This window comes from Coregonus clupeaformis, chromosome 20, assembly GCF_020615455.1.
Source record: "Coregonus clupeaformis isolate EN_2021a chromosome 20, ASM2061545v1, whole genome shotgun sequence".
Taxonomy (NCBI): domain Eukaryota; kingdom Metazoa; phylum Chordata; class Actinopteri; order Salmoniformes; family Salmonidae; genus Coregonus; species Coregonus clupeaformis.
In genome coordinates, this window is record NC_059211.1 from 49,132,059 (window position 1) to 49,147,472 (window position 15,414).

Here is a 15,414-nt window from a genome sequence, read left to right on the forward strand (position 1 = left end):
AAAAACATACAAATACACACAACTAGTACACGTTTATAACCTGTAGATTTAAGAATGAGTGAGAGACCACAAAAGTGCAGAGAAAGAAAGAGGAGAGAGAGTAGCAACAGTACCTTAAGGTCGTTGTCCCCAGCAGCGTGACGTCTGTGTCGGCCCTTCTTGCCGACGTCTCCGTTGATCTTACATTCGTAGCAGGCCTCTGGAGACAGACTGTCCTCATCGTCTCCCTCTGAGCTATACTGGTCCTGGAAGCCCTGACCCGTTATACAATGACTGGGGAGTCAACAGAGAGATACAGATGTCAGGACATTGTACTCGCATTTAGAACTCACAGTACAACTCACATTTATAAACCGGGTGGTTCGAGCCCTGAATGCTGATTGGTATACCACGGGTATGACAAAAAAGTCATTTTTACACTGTTCTAATTACATTGGTAACCAGTTTATAATAGCAATAAGGCACCTCAGGGGTTTGTGGTATATGGCCAATATACCACGGCTAAGGGCTGTATCCAGACACTGTGTTGCGTCGTACTTAAGAACAGCCCTTAGCCGTGGTATATTGGCCATATACCACACCCCCTCGGGCTTTATTGCTTAACTATAACACAGCGAGATACTCTTTCTTGTGGAGAAAATAAGTGTGACCGTTGGTACAGTGCTGTGTTGTATGAGGGTGTGGTTCCCAGTGGTTTCAAATACATTTTTGTGCTGTGACCAACCTAAAGCTTTTGAAGTCTTTCTGAAAAAAAAAAAAATACTAATCTTGACCCAATAAGTGAATAAAACCAATGCTTGTAACCAAGAGCCATTAACCCATAAGAAATCAGCAACAACCCATCAGTGGGTACATTTTTACATTTTAGTCATTTAGCAGACACGCTTACCCCTGACACCATTTGGGAAACCCTGGGTTAAGTCAGTCAGTGTAAGGCTAAGTCTCCCATCCACTCACCCCTGTCCAGCCCTGTAGTATCCTCCAGGACAGCCACACAGGTATCCTCCGTCTGTGTTGGAGCAGCCGAAGCTGCAGGGGTTACTGCCCATGGAACACTCATTAACATCCTGGCAGCCGCTCCCTCCCTGCTCAAAGTCAAAGCCGGACGGACACACACACTTAAAGCTACCCAGGGTGTTGTAGCAGGAGGCCGAGCCACACACAGACGCACCCGAACACTCGTTCTCATCTACAGGGAGGAGAGAGAGACACACAGAGGGGTCAAAAATGAGTAAAAGACCAACCAAAACACATTGTGCACATGGTATCAGATTTTGTTACATCTTTCATATTTCATTCTCATTGATGCGGATACTTGGTAAGTTAGGTCCTGAATCTTCATTGAGGATATGACACAAATAGAGCACAGCTCCTATGTCTCAATACTGGGCAGTGACGTATCTTGTGGCTGTATGCAACCACTTGAAGGAAAACGGGTTTAAGTAAGTGACTGGTCTTGTGACTGGTGTGTGTCTGTCCCACTCACCTACACACTGGTTCCACTGGTAGTGTTGTACATAGCCCTGAGGACAGCCACAGCGGAACCCTCCCATCATGTTCTGACAGCCGTGCTGACAGCGATGGTTACTACCACACTCATCCACATCTGACGGAGAAGTCACAGACATGGGAGGTTAGTTTTCCAAAATGCATTTTTGGGCAAAAACTAGCAAGTGTAGGTGTGTGTGCTTATGACGGGGGAGTGGTGTGTGTCTGTATGCGTGCGTGTGTTGGGTCCTTGCCTTCACACTCCAGGCCAGTTGTGTCCAGAGAGAAGCCTTTCCCACAGTCACAGTTGAAGCTGCCGGGGGTGTTGACACAGGAGGCTCTGGAGCCACATACACTGCTCTGCCCATTACACTCATTGTTGTCTAAGAGAGATGAAGATATACATTCATGAGATTTCATTCAAAACCATTCAACTACCAGTTTTCTACCAGAGTTCTTTAACTTTTCAAGGTGGTAGAATTGTCCTAAACAAAGTGTATCTTGTTCATGGCCACTCACCGATACAGGCGGTCTGGTGCTGGGTGAAGCCTGCAGGACACTTGCAGGTGAACCCTCCGATGGTGTTGACACACAGGAACTGACAGTTATGCTGCTTAGTGGAACACTCATCCAGATCTGTAGTAGAGGGGTAGAAATATGGATTTGTTAATAAAGTGTGAAAAAAGCATGTATACTGTATGTAGTTGTGTGAAAGTACCAGTTAGCATATTAGACAATTAAGATCGAATGATCATGAGAAAATGGGAACTCATATGTTTCAGTATTTATTGGACTGGTATTGAAGGCATCTGACCAGGAGCAGGGTCCACCCACCTTTGCAGGTCTTTCCGTCAGGCTGCATGGTGTATCCTCTGGGGCAGGAGCACAGGTAGCTGCCCTCTGTGTTCTTACACAGGAAGTTACAGGGCTTGGGAGACGCGGAACACTCATCCATATCTAAAACACAACAGACAGTGGTGAGTAATAAGGTCAGAAAGAGGGCAATTTCTACCCCGGGCCAGGATGGTTTGGTCCAAGGCCCAGTAAGAGAAGAGAGAGACGGGTCATACCAACGCAGGAGGTGCCGGTGAAGTCGGTGGTATAACCCACGTTGCAGTGGCAGCGGAACGATCCGATGGTGTTGATGCACTGGCCGTTCTTACACAGGTCTGGCATCACCGTGCACTCATTGATGTCTGCAACAACAGCAGGCAGGGATGTTAGATATACACACACACACACACACACACACACCTCAACCCTCTCTCATCCCCATCTCCTTCCACATTCCTTTACCATTTACTCTCACCCTCCCTCAACCCCTTTCTCACACCCTCTCCTCTATCTAACCTCTGCCGTCGGTGGTGTACCCGGGTCCCAGTGGGCACATCCTCTTGTACTGCACGGTGCCAGGCAGCGGGCAGAGCTCACACTGGGGTCCCCAGCCGCGCCCGAGGTTGCAGCAGCACTCAGATTTGGTGACACTGTTCCTGTTGGTGGAGCCCTGCTGGCACATAGTTTGGAGCACCTCGGTGAAACAGAAGCCCTGTCGGTTATCTGTAGGGGTGGAGGGAGTGAGAGAAAGACAGGGGTAGAGAGGGAGAGATGAGTCGGCAATATACAGGAGCTGCATATCAAGTATGTGTGTCAAAGGAGTGATAGAGTCTTTTATGCTTTTGTTTTGGTGGTTGCATTGAAATTGCATGGATGGATTGTGCACCCTTCTGCAGAATCCTTTGTCGTGACATGCTCACCGATACACTCTGTTCCAGTGGAGCTGGACTGGAAGCCCTCGTTGCACACACAGCGGTAGCTTCCCACTGTGTTCTCACAGCGCCCGTTCTTACAGATGCCAGGCTTCGCGCGACACTCATTCAGGTCTGCCAGGGGGAGAAGGATGAAAGAAAGAGGAGAGGAGTAGGGGGCGAAGGAGAAGATGAGAGTTTAGAACAGTGTGACATAAAATGGAATCACTTTCAAGAAGTGATTTCTCTCCTGTAGTGTGTGTATATTTGTGTGTGTGTCTGTGTGTGTGTGTGTGTATTAGTGATTGAGAGAGTGTGTGTGTGTGACTCACCCATGCAGCCATCTCCGTCAGGTCTGCGCTGCATGCCAAGGGGGCAGATACACATGAAGGTGCCAATCAGGTTCTTACAGGACATGCCTTTGGACTCACAGTCATCCAAACCCTCAGAACACTCATCCTGGTCTGGTGAGAGAGAGAGAACGAGCGAGAAAGAGAGCGAGAGAGAGAGTGCGAGAGGGAGGGAGGGAGAGAGAGAAAGAGATGGAGAGAGAGAGCGAGCGAGAGTGGGGAGGAGAGGAGAGGAAATGTTTAAAGAAAAATAGACAATGATGTCTAGGCTACTGATCCATTTTAACAATAAGAAGCGGGAAAAAACACATTACAAAAAAAGATTATACCGTAACGTACAGTATGTTCATGAAACAAGTTCACTGTAAAACTGCCATCTCTAAAGCATGACCATATAAAACCAGCCGGGTGAATTTACGATGATAGAGTAACTTGACTTTAACACAGCTGTATAATAGCTACCCCACAGGGGTTTACATATGACTGCTGATAAAGGGAGAGACAGAAAGTCCTGAGCAAGAAAGAGAGAGATGGAGAAAGAGGGGAGAGAAAGAGATAGAGAGAATAGGCTCCTGTGGAGGGAGAGAGACAGAGAGAGAGACAGAGAGAGAGACAGACTCCTGTGTGGAGGTAGATTATGGTGTGTCCCTTCACCTCTGCACATGCGGTGGTCGTCTCGCAGCACGTAACCCGAGGGACACATGCACTCGTAGGAACCAAAGGTGTTGACACAACGGAAGGCACACAGCAGGGGGTTTAGAGAACACTCGTTGATATCTGAAGAGAGAGAGAGACAGAGGGAGTGAGCAAGAATAGAGAGAGAGAGAGAGAGAGAGAGAGAGAGAGAGAGAGAGAGATGAGTACATGAGCATTCTATCATACAAGAATAATTGTACAATCTGATGGTATATCATCATAAGCATTTGTAATTTTCCAGGTGTAGGTGAAAGGTCAAAGGTGAGTGTTTGTATGATGTTACATACCTTCACAGGTCATCATGGAGCCAGGTTCGAAGCCTTCATGACAGGAGCACTCAAAGCCTCCCACCACATTAGTACAGGTCCCGTTACCACAGGGGTTTCCTATAGAGCACTCATCAGTGTCTGGGGAGGGAGAGGAGGGATGAGGGGAGATGGGGAGATGGGGGAAGGGTGGTCATGTAAATTGAATTTGTTCTCAGGTATGTTGACTTCTGACAAGAATGTAATCTTAAAGGAAAGTAAATGTCATCATCATCATTATCAACACCAATAGGGGTCAGGGGTCAGCTCACCAACACAGTTGACCCCGGTGTAGTCCAGGTTGTAGCCGAAGGGACACTCGCAGCGGAACGATCCGTCCGTGTTGATACAGATACCGTTCACACAGACGCCTGGGTTGTCCAGACACTCGTTCATATCTACAGAAAGACAGATAAGGACAGTTTATTGACATTTTTGACATCGGGTCATAAAAGAGCTGATTCAGTTGAGGGGGTTGGTATGTCTGGGGGTGGCCCAGCCGTGTCACTTATCACTCACCCTCACGGGCGTCCCCAAGTCCAGGCGTGGATCCATGGCCGTAGGGACACAGGCTTTTAAAGGACGCTGGAGACACAAGGAGATGTTAGAAGTTAAATCTACACACACTGACAGGACAGGATCCACTAGGCTTAGCTCTCATCAACTGGCTTGTGTTAAGGAATACATTATTATAACTACAATGAATGGAAAAGTACTGACAGTGAGGTGTGTGTGGAACGTGCGTGTCATACGTGTGACTCACCCTCGCTCTCGCGTGGGCACAGCTCGCAGGGGTCTCCCCAGCCCTCGCCTGGCATCTTGCTGCAGCAGCACTTGGCCTTGGTGGTGTTGAAGGCTTTGGGCACAGAACACTTGCCTGACTCAAAGCGGGTGAAACAGAAGCTCTCTCTTGTGTCTGTCATACAGAGGGGGTTGGAAAAAACACAGTCAGGTGGATAGTAGACAAAAGGTTCTCACTATTTGGCCATACTAGAAAGGACAGAAGTGCTGTGATTTCTAACACATCTGATACTTGGCCATTTAGTGACTACTGTAACGTACAGTTCTCTCTCTCTCACCCAAACAGCGGCGCCCATTGTCAGACAGGACGAAGCCATTCTGGCAGATACACTGGAAGCTTCCTGGGGTGTTGGTACATGTGCCAAACTGGCAGATATTGGGCTCCACCTCACACTCGTTGATATCTGGAAGAGAAAGAGAGAGAGGGAGAGAAGGAAAGAGGGATGAGAGGGGATTACATCATTGCAAACTCCAAGGCCAGATGGTGTATGGATGTCACCCCATCAGCGTACAAGGCTATAAGGCTGTTACACAGTGTGTGTGTGTGTGTGTGTGTGTGTGTGTGTATTGGGCCAGATAAAAGGGTCACTGCAGGTCATTGACACTCTGATGTGTAGGTGTGGGCGTGTGTTGGCTCTATCTGTGTGAGCAAGTGGGATTCTGAATGTACAGAAGTAATGAAGTAATGTTCTCTGTGGTAGTTATCCAGTGTGTGTGTGTACGAACTTGCGTCAAAGTTAATGGTCTCTTTCACCTCCAACAGTTAATCGAGTATTGGAGTGTGTGTGTGCCTGGTGTGTTAGACTCCTACCTATACACTGGTCGTTCTGCACCTCGTATCCAGGTGGGCAGATACAGCGGAAGGATCCATCCAGGTTCTGACAGGTTCCAGGAGAGCATGTCCCAGGAAGACTCACACACTCATTGATATCTGAGGAAGAACAGTGTGTGATTATACAGTACGCCTCAATGAAAACACACTATACACCCCAAGACATACATCAAATACTTTCAAATACTTGGTTTAGCTTGGAGTTTGCACTTTTGGGACCATTCCATTGGTTCCATTGTACCAGGCAAACTAAATCAAGCATTAATAAAATATTTAAAAGTATTTGACAAATGTATTTGACCCAGGTCTAGAGTTGCTAGGGTGTTGACGTTACTTACCGACACAGTTTTTTCCGTCGGGGGTGAGTTCGTAGCCATCCTGACAGAGACACTGGAAGGATCCCAAGCTGTTGATACACTGGCCATTCCTACACACCTGACCCACCAACGCACTGCACTCATCAATGTCTGGAGGGGGACAGGGAAGTGGAGAGAGTTAATAAGATTATCTAATTATTCAAAATATGCTACTCGAAAGTATCCCTTTTAACATTTAGACAGAATTACTCCTTAAATGTCTTCATAGTATTCTTTTCCATGTTGATATACTTTGGGATGTCATACGTACCCATGCAGTCATTGTTGTGCGTGAGCTCGAAGCCAGGGAAGCAGAGACAGTTGTAGGAGCCCACTGTGTTCTTACAGGTTCCGTTCCCACATGGTTGTCTGTCACACTCATCAATATCTGAGACGGAGCGAGACCAGGGGGTGAGACTGAGGTGAGATGATTGAAACCAAACTATAGAATGTCTACCGTGTCTGCTATGGTAAGTCTATTGAGTTTACTGGGACTCTTTACTTACCCATGCACATGGTCTGGTCGGCTGTGGCCTTGAAGCCGTTGTGGCAGAGACAGCGGTAGCTGCCCTGGGTGTCGATACACTCTCCGTGGCTACACACGTTAGGGATCTCCTGGCACTCGTTGCGGTCTACACACACAGGGAGAGAAGATGCAGAGTTTTTAGTTTATTTGTAACAAATGATCTAACTAGGAAGTTCCATCAAGATCAATAATATACACTGAGTATACAAAACATTAAGGACACCTGCTCTTCCATGACATAGACTGACCAGGTGAAAGCTATGATCCCTTATTGATGTCACTTGTTAAATCCACTTAAAAAATTTATATAGATGAAAGGGAGGAGACGGGTTACAGAATAATTTTAAAGCCTTGAGACAATTGAGACATGGATTGTGTATGTGTGCCATACAGGGGGTGAATGGGCAAGACAAAAGATTGAAGTGCCTTTGAACTGTGTATGGTAGTAGGTGCCAGTCGCACCGGTTTGTGTCAAGAACTCAACAGTTTCCCGTGTGTATCAAGAATTGTTCACCACCCAAAGGACATCCAGCCAAGTTGACACAACTGTGGGAAGCATTGGAGTCAACATGGGCCAGCATCCCTATGGAATGCTTTTGACACCTTGTAGAGTCCGATGAATTGAAGTTGTTCTGAGGGCAAAAGGGGTGCAACTCAATATTAGGAAGGTGTTCCTAATGCTTGGTATACTCAGTGTATTTTCCAATAGAGATCTGGCCAAGAAGGCAGCTCCAGCATTAACTAATAGACTAGGAGATAGGGGAGATGAAATACATTACTATTGATCATCTCAGTGTGTTTTCCCATTGACTAATAAACCATTTAACTCTCAAAACAATTATCTCTCAACAGGGAATCTCACTGTAGTACATCCCCATTGTTCTGAGATGGTAAATCCCTGCTGCCCCTGGGCATAGAGTTGGGACTCACCCACGCAGGCTCCGCTGGGGGACAGCTTGAAGCCTGGTGAGCACTCGCAGCGGTAGCTCCCTGGGATGTTGATACAGTTGGCGTTGCGTTGGCACAGGTTGTCTCCGCTGTTACACTCGTCAATATCTGGAGGGAAGAAAAACAAGAGCGGGCAGCGATCATTAGTCACAGTGGTCATAACTGTCTAGTAAAAGCCCAGTGTGAGGTAATGCAGAGGCTGAGGAGGGCCAAACAGAACAGTGCCAGGCTGGCTAGGGTGATTTAAGTCCCCTGGACTGGCAGAACTTGGCACTAGGCTCCTACAGGGCCAGTATACTCTGCTGTCTGTCTTTACAAGCAAGGATAATTCATGTGGGAGAGAGAGGGCAGCATTAACTTTACTGATTGTTAAGTGGTGAGTGTGTGGATGTGTGTGTGTGTGTGTGTTTTGTGTGCGGGTACATTTGGTTTGAGGGCCACAGAGTGTGTACGTATGTGTATATCTATTTTTTTTATGAGAAGGTAAATGGTGATGATGTGTGTGTGTGTGTGTGTGTGTGTGAGAATGTGTGTGTGTCTGAGCCTTACCTTCACAGATGAGCAGTATATTGTTGTAGCTGAAGCCCATGGGACATTCACAGCGGAAGCTTCCTATCTGGTTGATACACACTCCGTTGGCACATATACCCGGGATCTCTCGACACTCATCAATATCTACAGAACAACACAGCAACATCATGCTCTGTTAGAAGTCATTCACTCACAAAGCTACTCCATTTTTCTTATTTATTATTCTATAATAGCACCATATACCATATAATAATATAATGATTATAGTATCTATCTGTTTTGGCAGTTCAGCAGTCTCTGTTCTGAACAAGCAGAAGGCCAAAATGACCTATTTGACCTTTGACCTAATGATGACCTTACCGATGGGCTTGCCCGTGTGGATGTCTATGATGAACCCAGGAGCCTGGTTCCCACACAGTAACTGGTACTCCGCTGTGGAGAGGATAAAACAACTGAGTGAACTTATGCACCAAGAACATACAGTATTCAGAGGCTGTCATGAAAGTGTCGGAGGTAGTGTGTGTCTATGAGTGTCTCTATGGAGTGTGTGTATGTGTGTGTATGCTAGTGTGTGTGAGTGTCTTATGTTCCAACTCACAGGTGGCAGGGGTAGGGCAGGCTTCACAGGGCTTGTTCCAGGCCTTGCCCACGTTGTAGGCACAGCAGCACATCTTCTTGGTCATGTTGAAAGACAGCTCGTTCTCACACGTGTCGTTGAAGTTGCGGTAACACACGCTCTTCCTCATGTCTGTAATGTCAGCAGAGACGGGGTTGAGAATGACTCCCCATAAATACACAACTCTTTATAATCCATTATCATTTGTAAACCATTACTACACTGTTTGTATGTTTATTCACAAACACAAGCTGGTTGAGAGAATGCCAAGAGTGTGCAAAGCTGTCATCAAGGCAAAGGGTGACTACTTTGAAGAATCTCAAATCTAAAATGCATTTTGATTTGTTTAACACTTTTTTGGTTACTACATGATTCCATATGTGTTATTTCATAGTTTTGATGTCTTCACTATTATTCTATAAAAACCCTTTTGACTGATACTGTATATATATGTATGTATGTATGCATGTGTGTGTACCACCCGGTGTGGTCTGACTCACCCATGCAGTTGTTTCCTCCGTTGACCTGCATGTACTCAGGAGGACACACGCAGGTGTAGTTCCCCAAGGTGTTGTAGCAGGTACCAGGACCACAGATTCCAATGTGGGCTGTGCACTCATCAATATCTACACACACGGACAGAGAATACACATGGTTACACACAGTACTGCCTTTCATTATCTTATTACATTTTGGGCTTTAGGCGGTCATCAATGATCAAGTGAATCAGATGGATACTGGGAAAGTCTGGAGAATGACCTCATTTGACCCCTCTGTGACCTTTTCCCTCTTACCCTCGCAGATGCGTGTCTCCTCGTTGAGGTAGTAGCCTGCGGGGCACTCGCACTGGAAGCTGCCGAAGGTGTTGACACAGTTACCACCCTGGCACAGGCCTGGCAGCTCCTGGCACTCATCAATGTCTGGTGGGGTAGTGGGAGAGAGAGTCCGGTTTAGTTTGTTGGGACACTCTAAATCATACAACGGAAAAATAAGATAAGGACGAATAGTGTTACCTTCCAGGATGACAGTGATGGGGTTAGGTCTGAAGCCCTCTCCTCCGGGACACAGTGTCTTGTACTCCGCTACAGACCAAAAAAAGACCCCAAAAGATCAAACTAGTACCACATTTTCCTCAAAAACATATGTGAAATTGGGCAAGATTAGCTCATCTAAATGTTTTGTTCTTCTTCAAAAAGAACAGGTCTGTCATGATTTGGTTCGACCAAGCTTTATTGTACATACTGGAGTTGATGGGTGGGCAGAGTTCACAGGGGTTTCCCCAGGCTCCTCCCAGGGAGCAGCAGCAGGAGGCGCGGGTGACGCCCACGCCAATCTCAGCGCTGCAGGAGATGCCACCGTCGCCACGCGCCAACGTGTCCAGGAAACAGTTGCCCACTCGTGTGTCTGAGATGAGGGAAAGGCATTATTGTTACACACCCATCAACACTTGCTGCCACTCATTCATTGGCTGAGGTGTCTTCATCTCCATGGCTACCAGACATTAGCATTGCGCTGATGCCAGGTGTCCAGTACTCACCCACACAGCCCACTCCAGTAGGATTGAGCTCGAAGTCCGGAGGGCAGTTACACAGGTAGCTTCCTGGTGTGTTCACACACAAGCCGTTGATGCAGTTCACAGGGTCCGCACACTCGTTAATGTCTGGAACACATACAAACACACACTTTATGACCAACATTAAATAACACACATAGAGCCACACACAAATGCTTTAACAACACACATCCACTCTATGAAAGCTATGCTCTTCGACTGTGAGAGGACTGGTGAAAGCAGAAACAGCCTTGCTAAAGTCACAGACTTGCTGCGGCTGCACATGACAGATTGAGTGGTACAACGAGGGAATAGAAAGTCAAAATTGATGGCGAAATATGAGGGTTGCCAGATTGGATTGGTAGTGATGTGTGGTAGAGGGTGTGTGTTGCTCACCAGTGCAGTTTCCTCCGCTGCGGTCCAGCTCGTAGCCGTCGTCACACACACACCGGAACATCCCCGGTAGGTTCTGACACGTTCCAAACACACAGATGTTCTGGAAGTTACATTCGTCGATATCTACAGAGAGGGAGAGAAGGATATGGTCAGTATCTATGGGCAGAACGATGGTGTATGTGTGTGTGTGTGTGTGTGTGTGTGTGTATGTGTTATTCTTACCCTGGCAGGCCTTGCTGTCCTCAGTAGGGGTGAAGCCCATCTCACACTCGCAGCGGTAGCCCCCCGGAGCGTTCAGACACTGGCCGTTCTCACACAAGTTGACGTTGTCAGCACACTCATCCATATCTGAACAGGAGAAGCCGTCCCCGTTGAAGCCCTCCTTGCAGGCACAGCGGTAGGAGCCGGGGGTGTTGACACAGTCTGCGTTGAGGTTGCAGTTGTGCTCCTCGGTGGAACACTCGTCCAGGTCTACAGGGAGAGAGGAGGGTCAAACATAATCAGTTCACTTAGTGTCCATAGATGAGGGAGCCATGTAATAACAATTCAATAACCTATTCTGAGAAGTACTGTAGAGATCAACTACTGTAGTTGTCACAACTCCTGTTCATAGAGAGCTAAATAATGTATGGCTCAGTTGGTAGAGCATGGTGCTTGCAACGCCAAGATTGTGGGTTCAATACCCAGGACCATCCATACGTAAAAATATATGCACGCATGACTGTAAGTCGCTTTGGATAAAAGCGTCTGCTAAAGTACATCTTTTTAATTTAACAGGCTTTTGTTCCAGCCCAGCACTAGTATACTCACCCACACACTTGATGCCGTCTCCCACCCAGCCGTCACGACAGCGACACTTGAAGCTTCCGGGGACGTTGACGCAGGCAGCATGCATGTCACAGTTATGGGCTCCAATCTCACACTCATCAATATCTAGAAAGAAAGAAAACAGCAGAGAGATGAATTTAGGACAAGACATAAAATGTGAGTGCCTCTCTCATTCTGTCTGTACTCTGGTTTATACCTTGCATTATCCATGGAAGTTAAAAATGACCAAAGCTTTATGACATCATCATAACTAAGATAGCGTTTTACAGTAAATGGCCTTACTGTTACTACCAGTGTGTGTGTAGCCCATGGTGCTGTGTGTCTGTATGGTGTCTCTGTGTGTGTGTGTGTGTGTGTGTGTGTACACTGTACCTGTGCAGCCGGTGGAGCCCTTCTTGACAAAGTACCCCAGCTGACAGTGACAGATGAAGGATCCCTTGGTGTTCTCACAGTCCCCGTGCAGACAGATGTTAGGGTTCAGCTCACACTCATTCACATCTGGACACACAGGAACAAACACAGAGGAACATGAGTTAACTGGTCTTGGAGAGGGGACAGAGGAGTAAAATGTATGTCTAACAGGTAAGGGTAAAATTAGAGGGATGGGGGAGCGAGAGAGAGAGAGAGCGAGAGAGAGAGAGAGAGAGAGAGAGAGAGAGAGAGAGAAAGTGAGCAAAAGAAGGGAACAGGGTGTATGTCTCACCAATACAGGTCCTCATATCCATGGAGGCCATGAATCCGTCATAGCAGAGACAGCGGTACTCTCCAGGGATGTTGGTGCACTGGCCTCCGTCACAGATGTCAGGGGTGTCCTCACACTCATCAATGTCTGGACAGGGGAGAGAACAAGTGTCAATGTGTGTCTATACACTATACTATGTGTACATGTCCAGTACGTGTGTGTACTGCGTTACTGTGTGACGCACCAGCGCAGGTCCTGAGGTCGGGCATGAGCGCGTAGCCCTCACTACAGCTGCACTCGTAGCTGCCCTCGGAGTTGGTACAGTGTGTGTCACAGCCTCCGTTCATGATGGTACACTCATCAATATCTGCAATCAGACGGGTTACAGGTGAGTATAGACACTGAAAAGTTTCTGATGTGACAAAATGCTTAGAAATGGTCAACAACCATAGTCTGTTGTATGTAGACGTTCCACACGTATGGCAGGTATTTCCGTACACTGAAGTATGGTACTAACATCCACAAGACAAATGATGACAATGATCACTCACCCACACAGCCCTGTCTGTCTGGTGTAACCTGGTAGCCCGTGTCACAGGAGCACTGGTAGTTCCCCACCATGTTGACACAGTGGCCGTTCTTACACAGGTTGTCACTCAGCTGGCACTCGTTCACATCTGGAAACACAGAGAAGACGTCAGTTAGAGTCAGCTTAAATCAAAGGAATTAGCTACCACAGTAGACAACATAATGTAGGAGAGAATACCTTTAGTGACTTTTATGGCGGTTACGGTTTGGTTAACTGGAAAATGTATTCCAGATCAAATCACATTTTATTTGCCACATGCGCCGAATACAATCGGTGTAGACCTTACAGTGAAATGCTTACTTACAAGCTCTTAACCAACAATGCAGTTTTAAGAAAAATAAGTGTTAGGTAAAAAATAGATAAGTAAAAAATAAAAATACAAACATAATTAAAGAGCAGCAGTAAAATAAAATAACAGTAGGGAGGCTATATACAGGGGGCGCCGGTACAGAGTCAATGTGCGGGGGCACTGGTTAGTCGAGGTAATTGAGGTAATATGTACATGTGGGTAGAGTTAAAGTGACTATGCATAGATGACTTGAGGATGATGTAAAAACGCCAAAACAGTGATCTAAAGTGTCTCATATTCCAGGTGATGTATAGGGTGTGTGTGTGTGTGTGTGTGTGTGTGTGTGTGCATACTATGCACTGTGCAGTGATATACTGTATGACTACCTTCGCAGGAGGAACCGTCGGGGCTCAGCTGGTGTCCGGGAGGACATTCACACTCGTAACTCCCCTCTGTGTTCAGACAGGCGCCTCCTCGACACAGCAGTGGGTTCCTCTCACACTCATCAATATCTGCAGGGGAGAGAGGGAGAGATGGAGGGAGAGAGAGGAAGAAAGAGGGAGAGAGAGAGGGAGAAAGATATAGGAGAGAGAGGGAGAGAGAGAGAGAGAGAGAGAGGAAGGAATATATACGAGAGAGGGAGAGGGTGCAACAAGGTCAGCCGTCAATAATGACTTTGAGAGAAACACACAGAGGATCTCAGAGGAAGTTGTCCCACTCTCCAGTCAGCTGGGGAGCAGTGTGTGTGTGTGTGTGTGTGTGTGTGTGTGTGTGTGTCCCCCACTCACCCATGCAGTTCTTCATCATCATGAAGCCACTCTCGTAGCCCTCGAAGCATTCACACTCGAAGCTGCCAGGGGTGTTCACGCAGGTGCCGTGGCCACACAGGTCCGGAGAGATATGACATTCGTCAATATCTGTGGGAGTGGGAGGAGAGACAGAGGGAAGAATGCACATGACAGAAATATCATATTCAGCATTCTTTTACTGATCTCATGAGGAAATTCAGCTGTGTCAACAAACAGTGTTGTCTAGTGAGTTTGTAGCACACGTTTTTTTTTTTACCCTGAAACTTTCTAAAATACTACAGAAATCTTATACGAAGATATATATTTCTCCTTAAATTTGTTTCCGATTTTAAGATTATTTTGTAAAAAAACATGAATATGCTTTCTCTCTCTCGTACCGGTGCAATTCCTCTCCTCCATGGTGAGGGCGAAGCCACTGCTGCAGCGGCACTTGAAGCTGCCGATGGTGTTGCGACACGTTCCGTGAGAACACAGGCTGTTGAACACCTTACACTCATTCACATCTGCAGGAGAAGAACAGAATAATGCCAAGGCTCAGGGGTGAATTGTGTATGGAATTCACATGAAGTTTACCTGCGCTATTTTTCCAAATCCAATCCAGTAATGTTTTTCTCAAAATGTGAATCTGAAGACATTTCTAGTTGTTTAGATATGTAATGCTGTGGATGGCTGGCACCTATACATTTGATAATTTGGCTTGTTCTTTGTAGCTCCTCAGTGTAGTAGGGATATACTCAAAATATATTAGTGGCAGCAAAATGCCTAATGACATTCAGACAAGCAAAACTGGACAATGAGTGATTGTCCCTACCTTTGTAGAAGGGTCTGCCAGTCAGGATGTCTCCTCGGTTGGCGAAGCCTGGTCCTCGGGGGCAGATGGCCTTGTACTCCGGGGTGTCCGCCTTGGGACACTCCTCACAGTCGATGCCCCAGGCTGCGCCCACCGAGCAGCAGCACATATCCACTCGGTAGCGCCCGGGCAGCGGCTCACCACACTCATCCTCGTGCCACTTCATGTAGCACTGCTCGCTACGCACGTCTGAGGGACAGACAGACAGTGGTCAGACATACAGTA

At 47.0% G+C, this 15,414-nt stretch overlaps 1 protein-coding gene across 2 annotated transcripts in view; it reads right to left on the reverse strand.

Annotated features, from left to right (window-relative positions):
* LOC121533591 (fibrillin-2) overlaps positions 1-15,414 on the reverse strand; it is a 67,028-nt gene that overhangs the window by 3,213 nt on the left and 48,401 nt on the right. For both annotated transcript variants that reach the window (XM_041839673.2, XM_041839672.2), the window contains exons 24-63: positions 15,151-15,378; positions 14,717-14,842; positions 14,319-14,447; positions 13,917-14,042; positions 13,204-13,329; positions 12,897-13,019; positions 12,674-12,799; positions 12,343-12,468; positions 11,953-12,075; positions 11,365-11,613; positions 11,143-11,265; positions 10,732-10,854; positions 10,437-10,598; positions 10,208-10,276; positions 9,989-10,114; positions 9,695-9,820; positions 9,177-9,326; positions 8,939-9,010; positions 8,597-8,722; positions 8,030-8,155; positions 7,080-7,205; positions 6,845-6,961; positions 6,556-6,684; positions 6,197-6,316; positions 5,664-5,789; positions 5,348-5,500; positions 5,104-5,169; positions 4,857-4,982; positions 4,567-4,686; positions 4,238-4,360; positions 3,566-3,697; positions 3,243-3,368; positions 2,839-3,045; positions 2,559-2,684; positions 2,323-2,445; positions 2,008-2,124; positions 1,743-1,871; positions 1,487-1,606; positions 958-1,189; positions 114-273 (exon numbers count right to left, since the gene is read on the reverse strand). In XM_041839673.2, the coding sequence (XP_041695607.2) occupies positions 114-273; positions 958-1,189; positions 1,487-1,606; positions 1,743-1,871; positions 2,008-2,124; positions 2,323-2,445; positions 2,559-2,684; positions 2,839-3,045; positions 3,243-3,368; positions 3,566-3,697; positions 4,238-4,360; positions 4,567-4,686; positions 4,857-4,982; positions 5,104-5,169; positions 5,348-5,500; positions 5,664-5,789; positions 6,197-6,316; positions 6,556-6,684; positions 6,845-6,961; positions 7,080-7,205; positions 8,030-8,155; positions 8,597-8,722; positions 8,939-9,010; positions 9,177-9,326; positions 9,695-9,820; positions 9,989-10,114; positions 10,208-10,276; positions 10,437-10,598; positions 10,732-10,854; positions 11,143-11,265; positions 11,365-11,613; positions 11,953-12,075; positions 12,343-12,468; positions 12,674-12,799; positions 12,897-13,019; positions 13,204-13,329; positions 13,917-14,042; positions 14,319-14,447; positions 14,717-14,842; positions 15,151-15,378 (5,363 nt within the window). The remainder of the gene's footprint in view (positions 1-113; positions 274-957; positions 1,190-1,486; positions 1,607-1,742; positions 1,872-2,007; positions 2,125-2,322; positions 2,446-2,558; positions 2,685-2,838; positions 3,046-3,242; positions 3,369-3,565; positions 3,698-4,237; positions 4,361-4,566; positions 4,687-4,856; positions 4,983-5,103; positions 5,170-5,347; positions 5,501-5,663; positions 5,790-6,196; positions 6,317-6,555; positions 6,685-6,844; positions 6,962-7,079; positions 7,206-8,029; positions 8,156-8,596; positions 8,723-8,938; positions 9,011-9,176; positions 9,327-9,694; positions 9,821-9,988; positions 10,115-10,207; positions 10,277-10,436; positions 10,599-10,731; positions 10,855-11,142; positions 11,266-11,364; positions 11,614-11,952; positions 12,076-12,342; positions 12,469-12,673; positions 12,800-12,896; positions 13,020-13,203; positions 13,330-13,916; positions 14,043-14,318; positions 14,448-14,716; positions 14,843-15,150; positions 15,379-15,414) is intronic.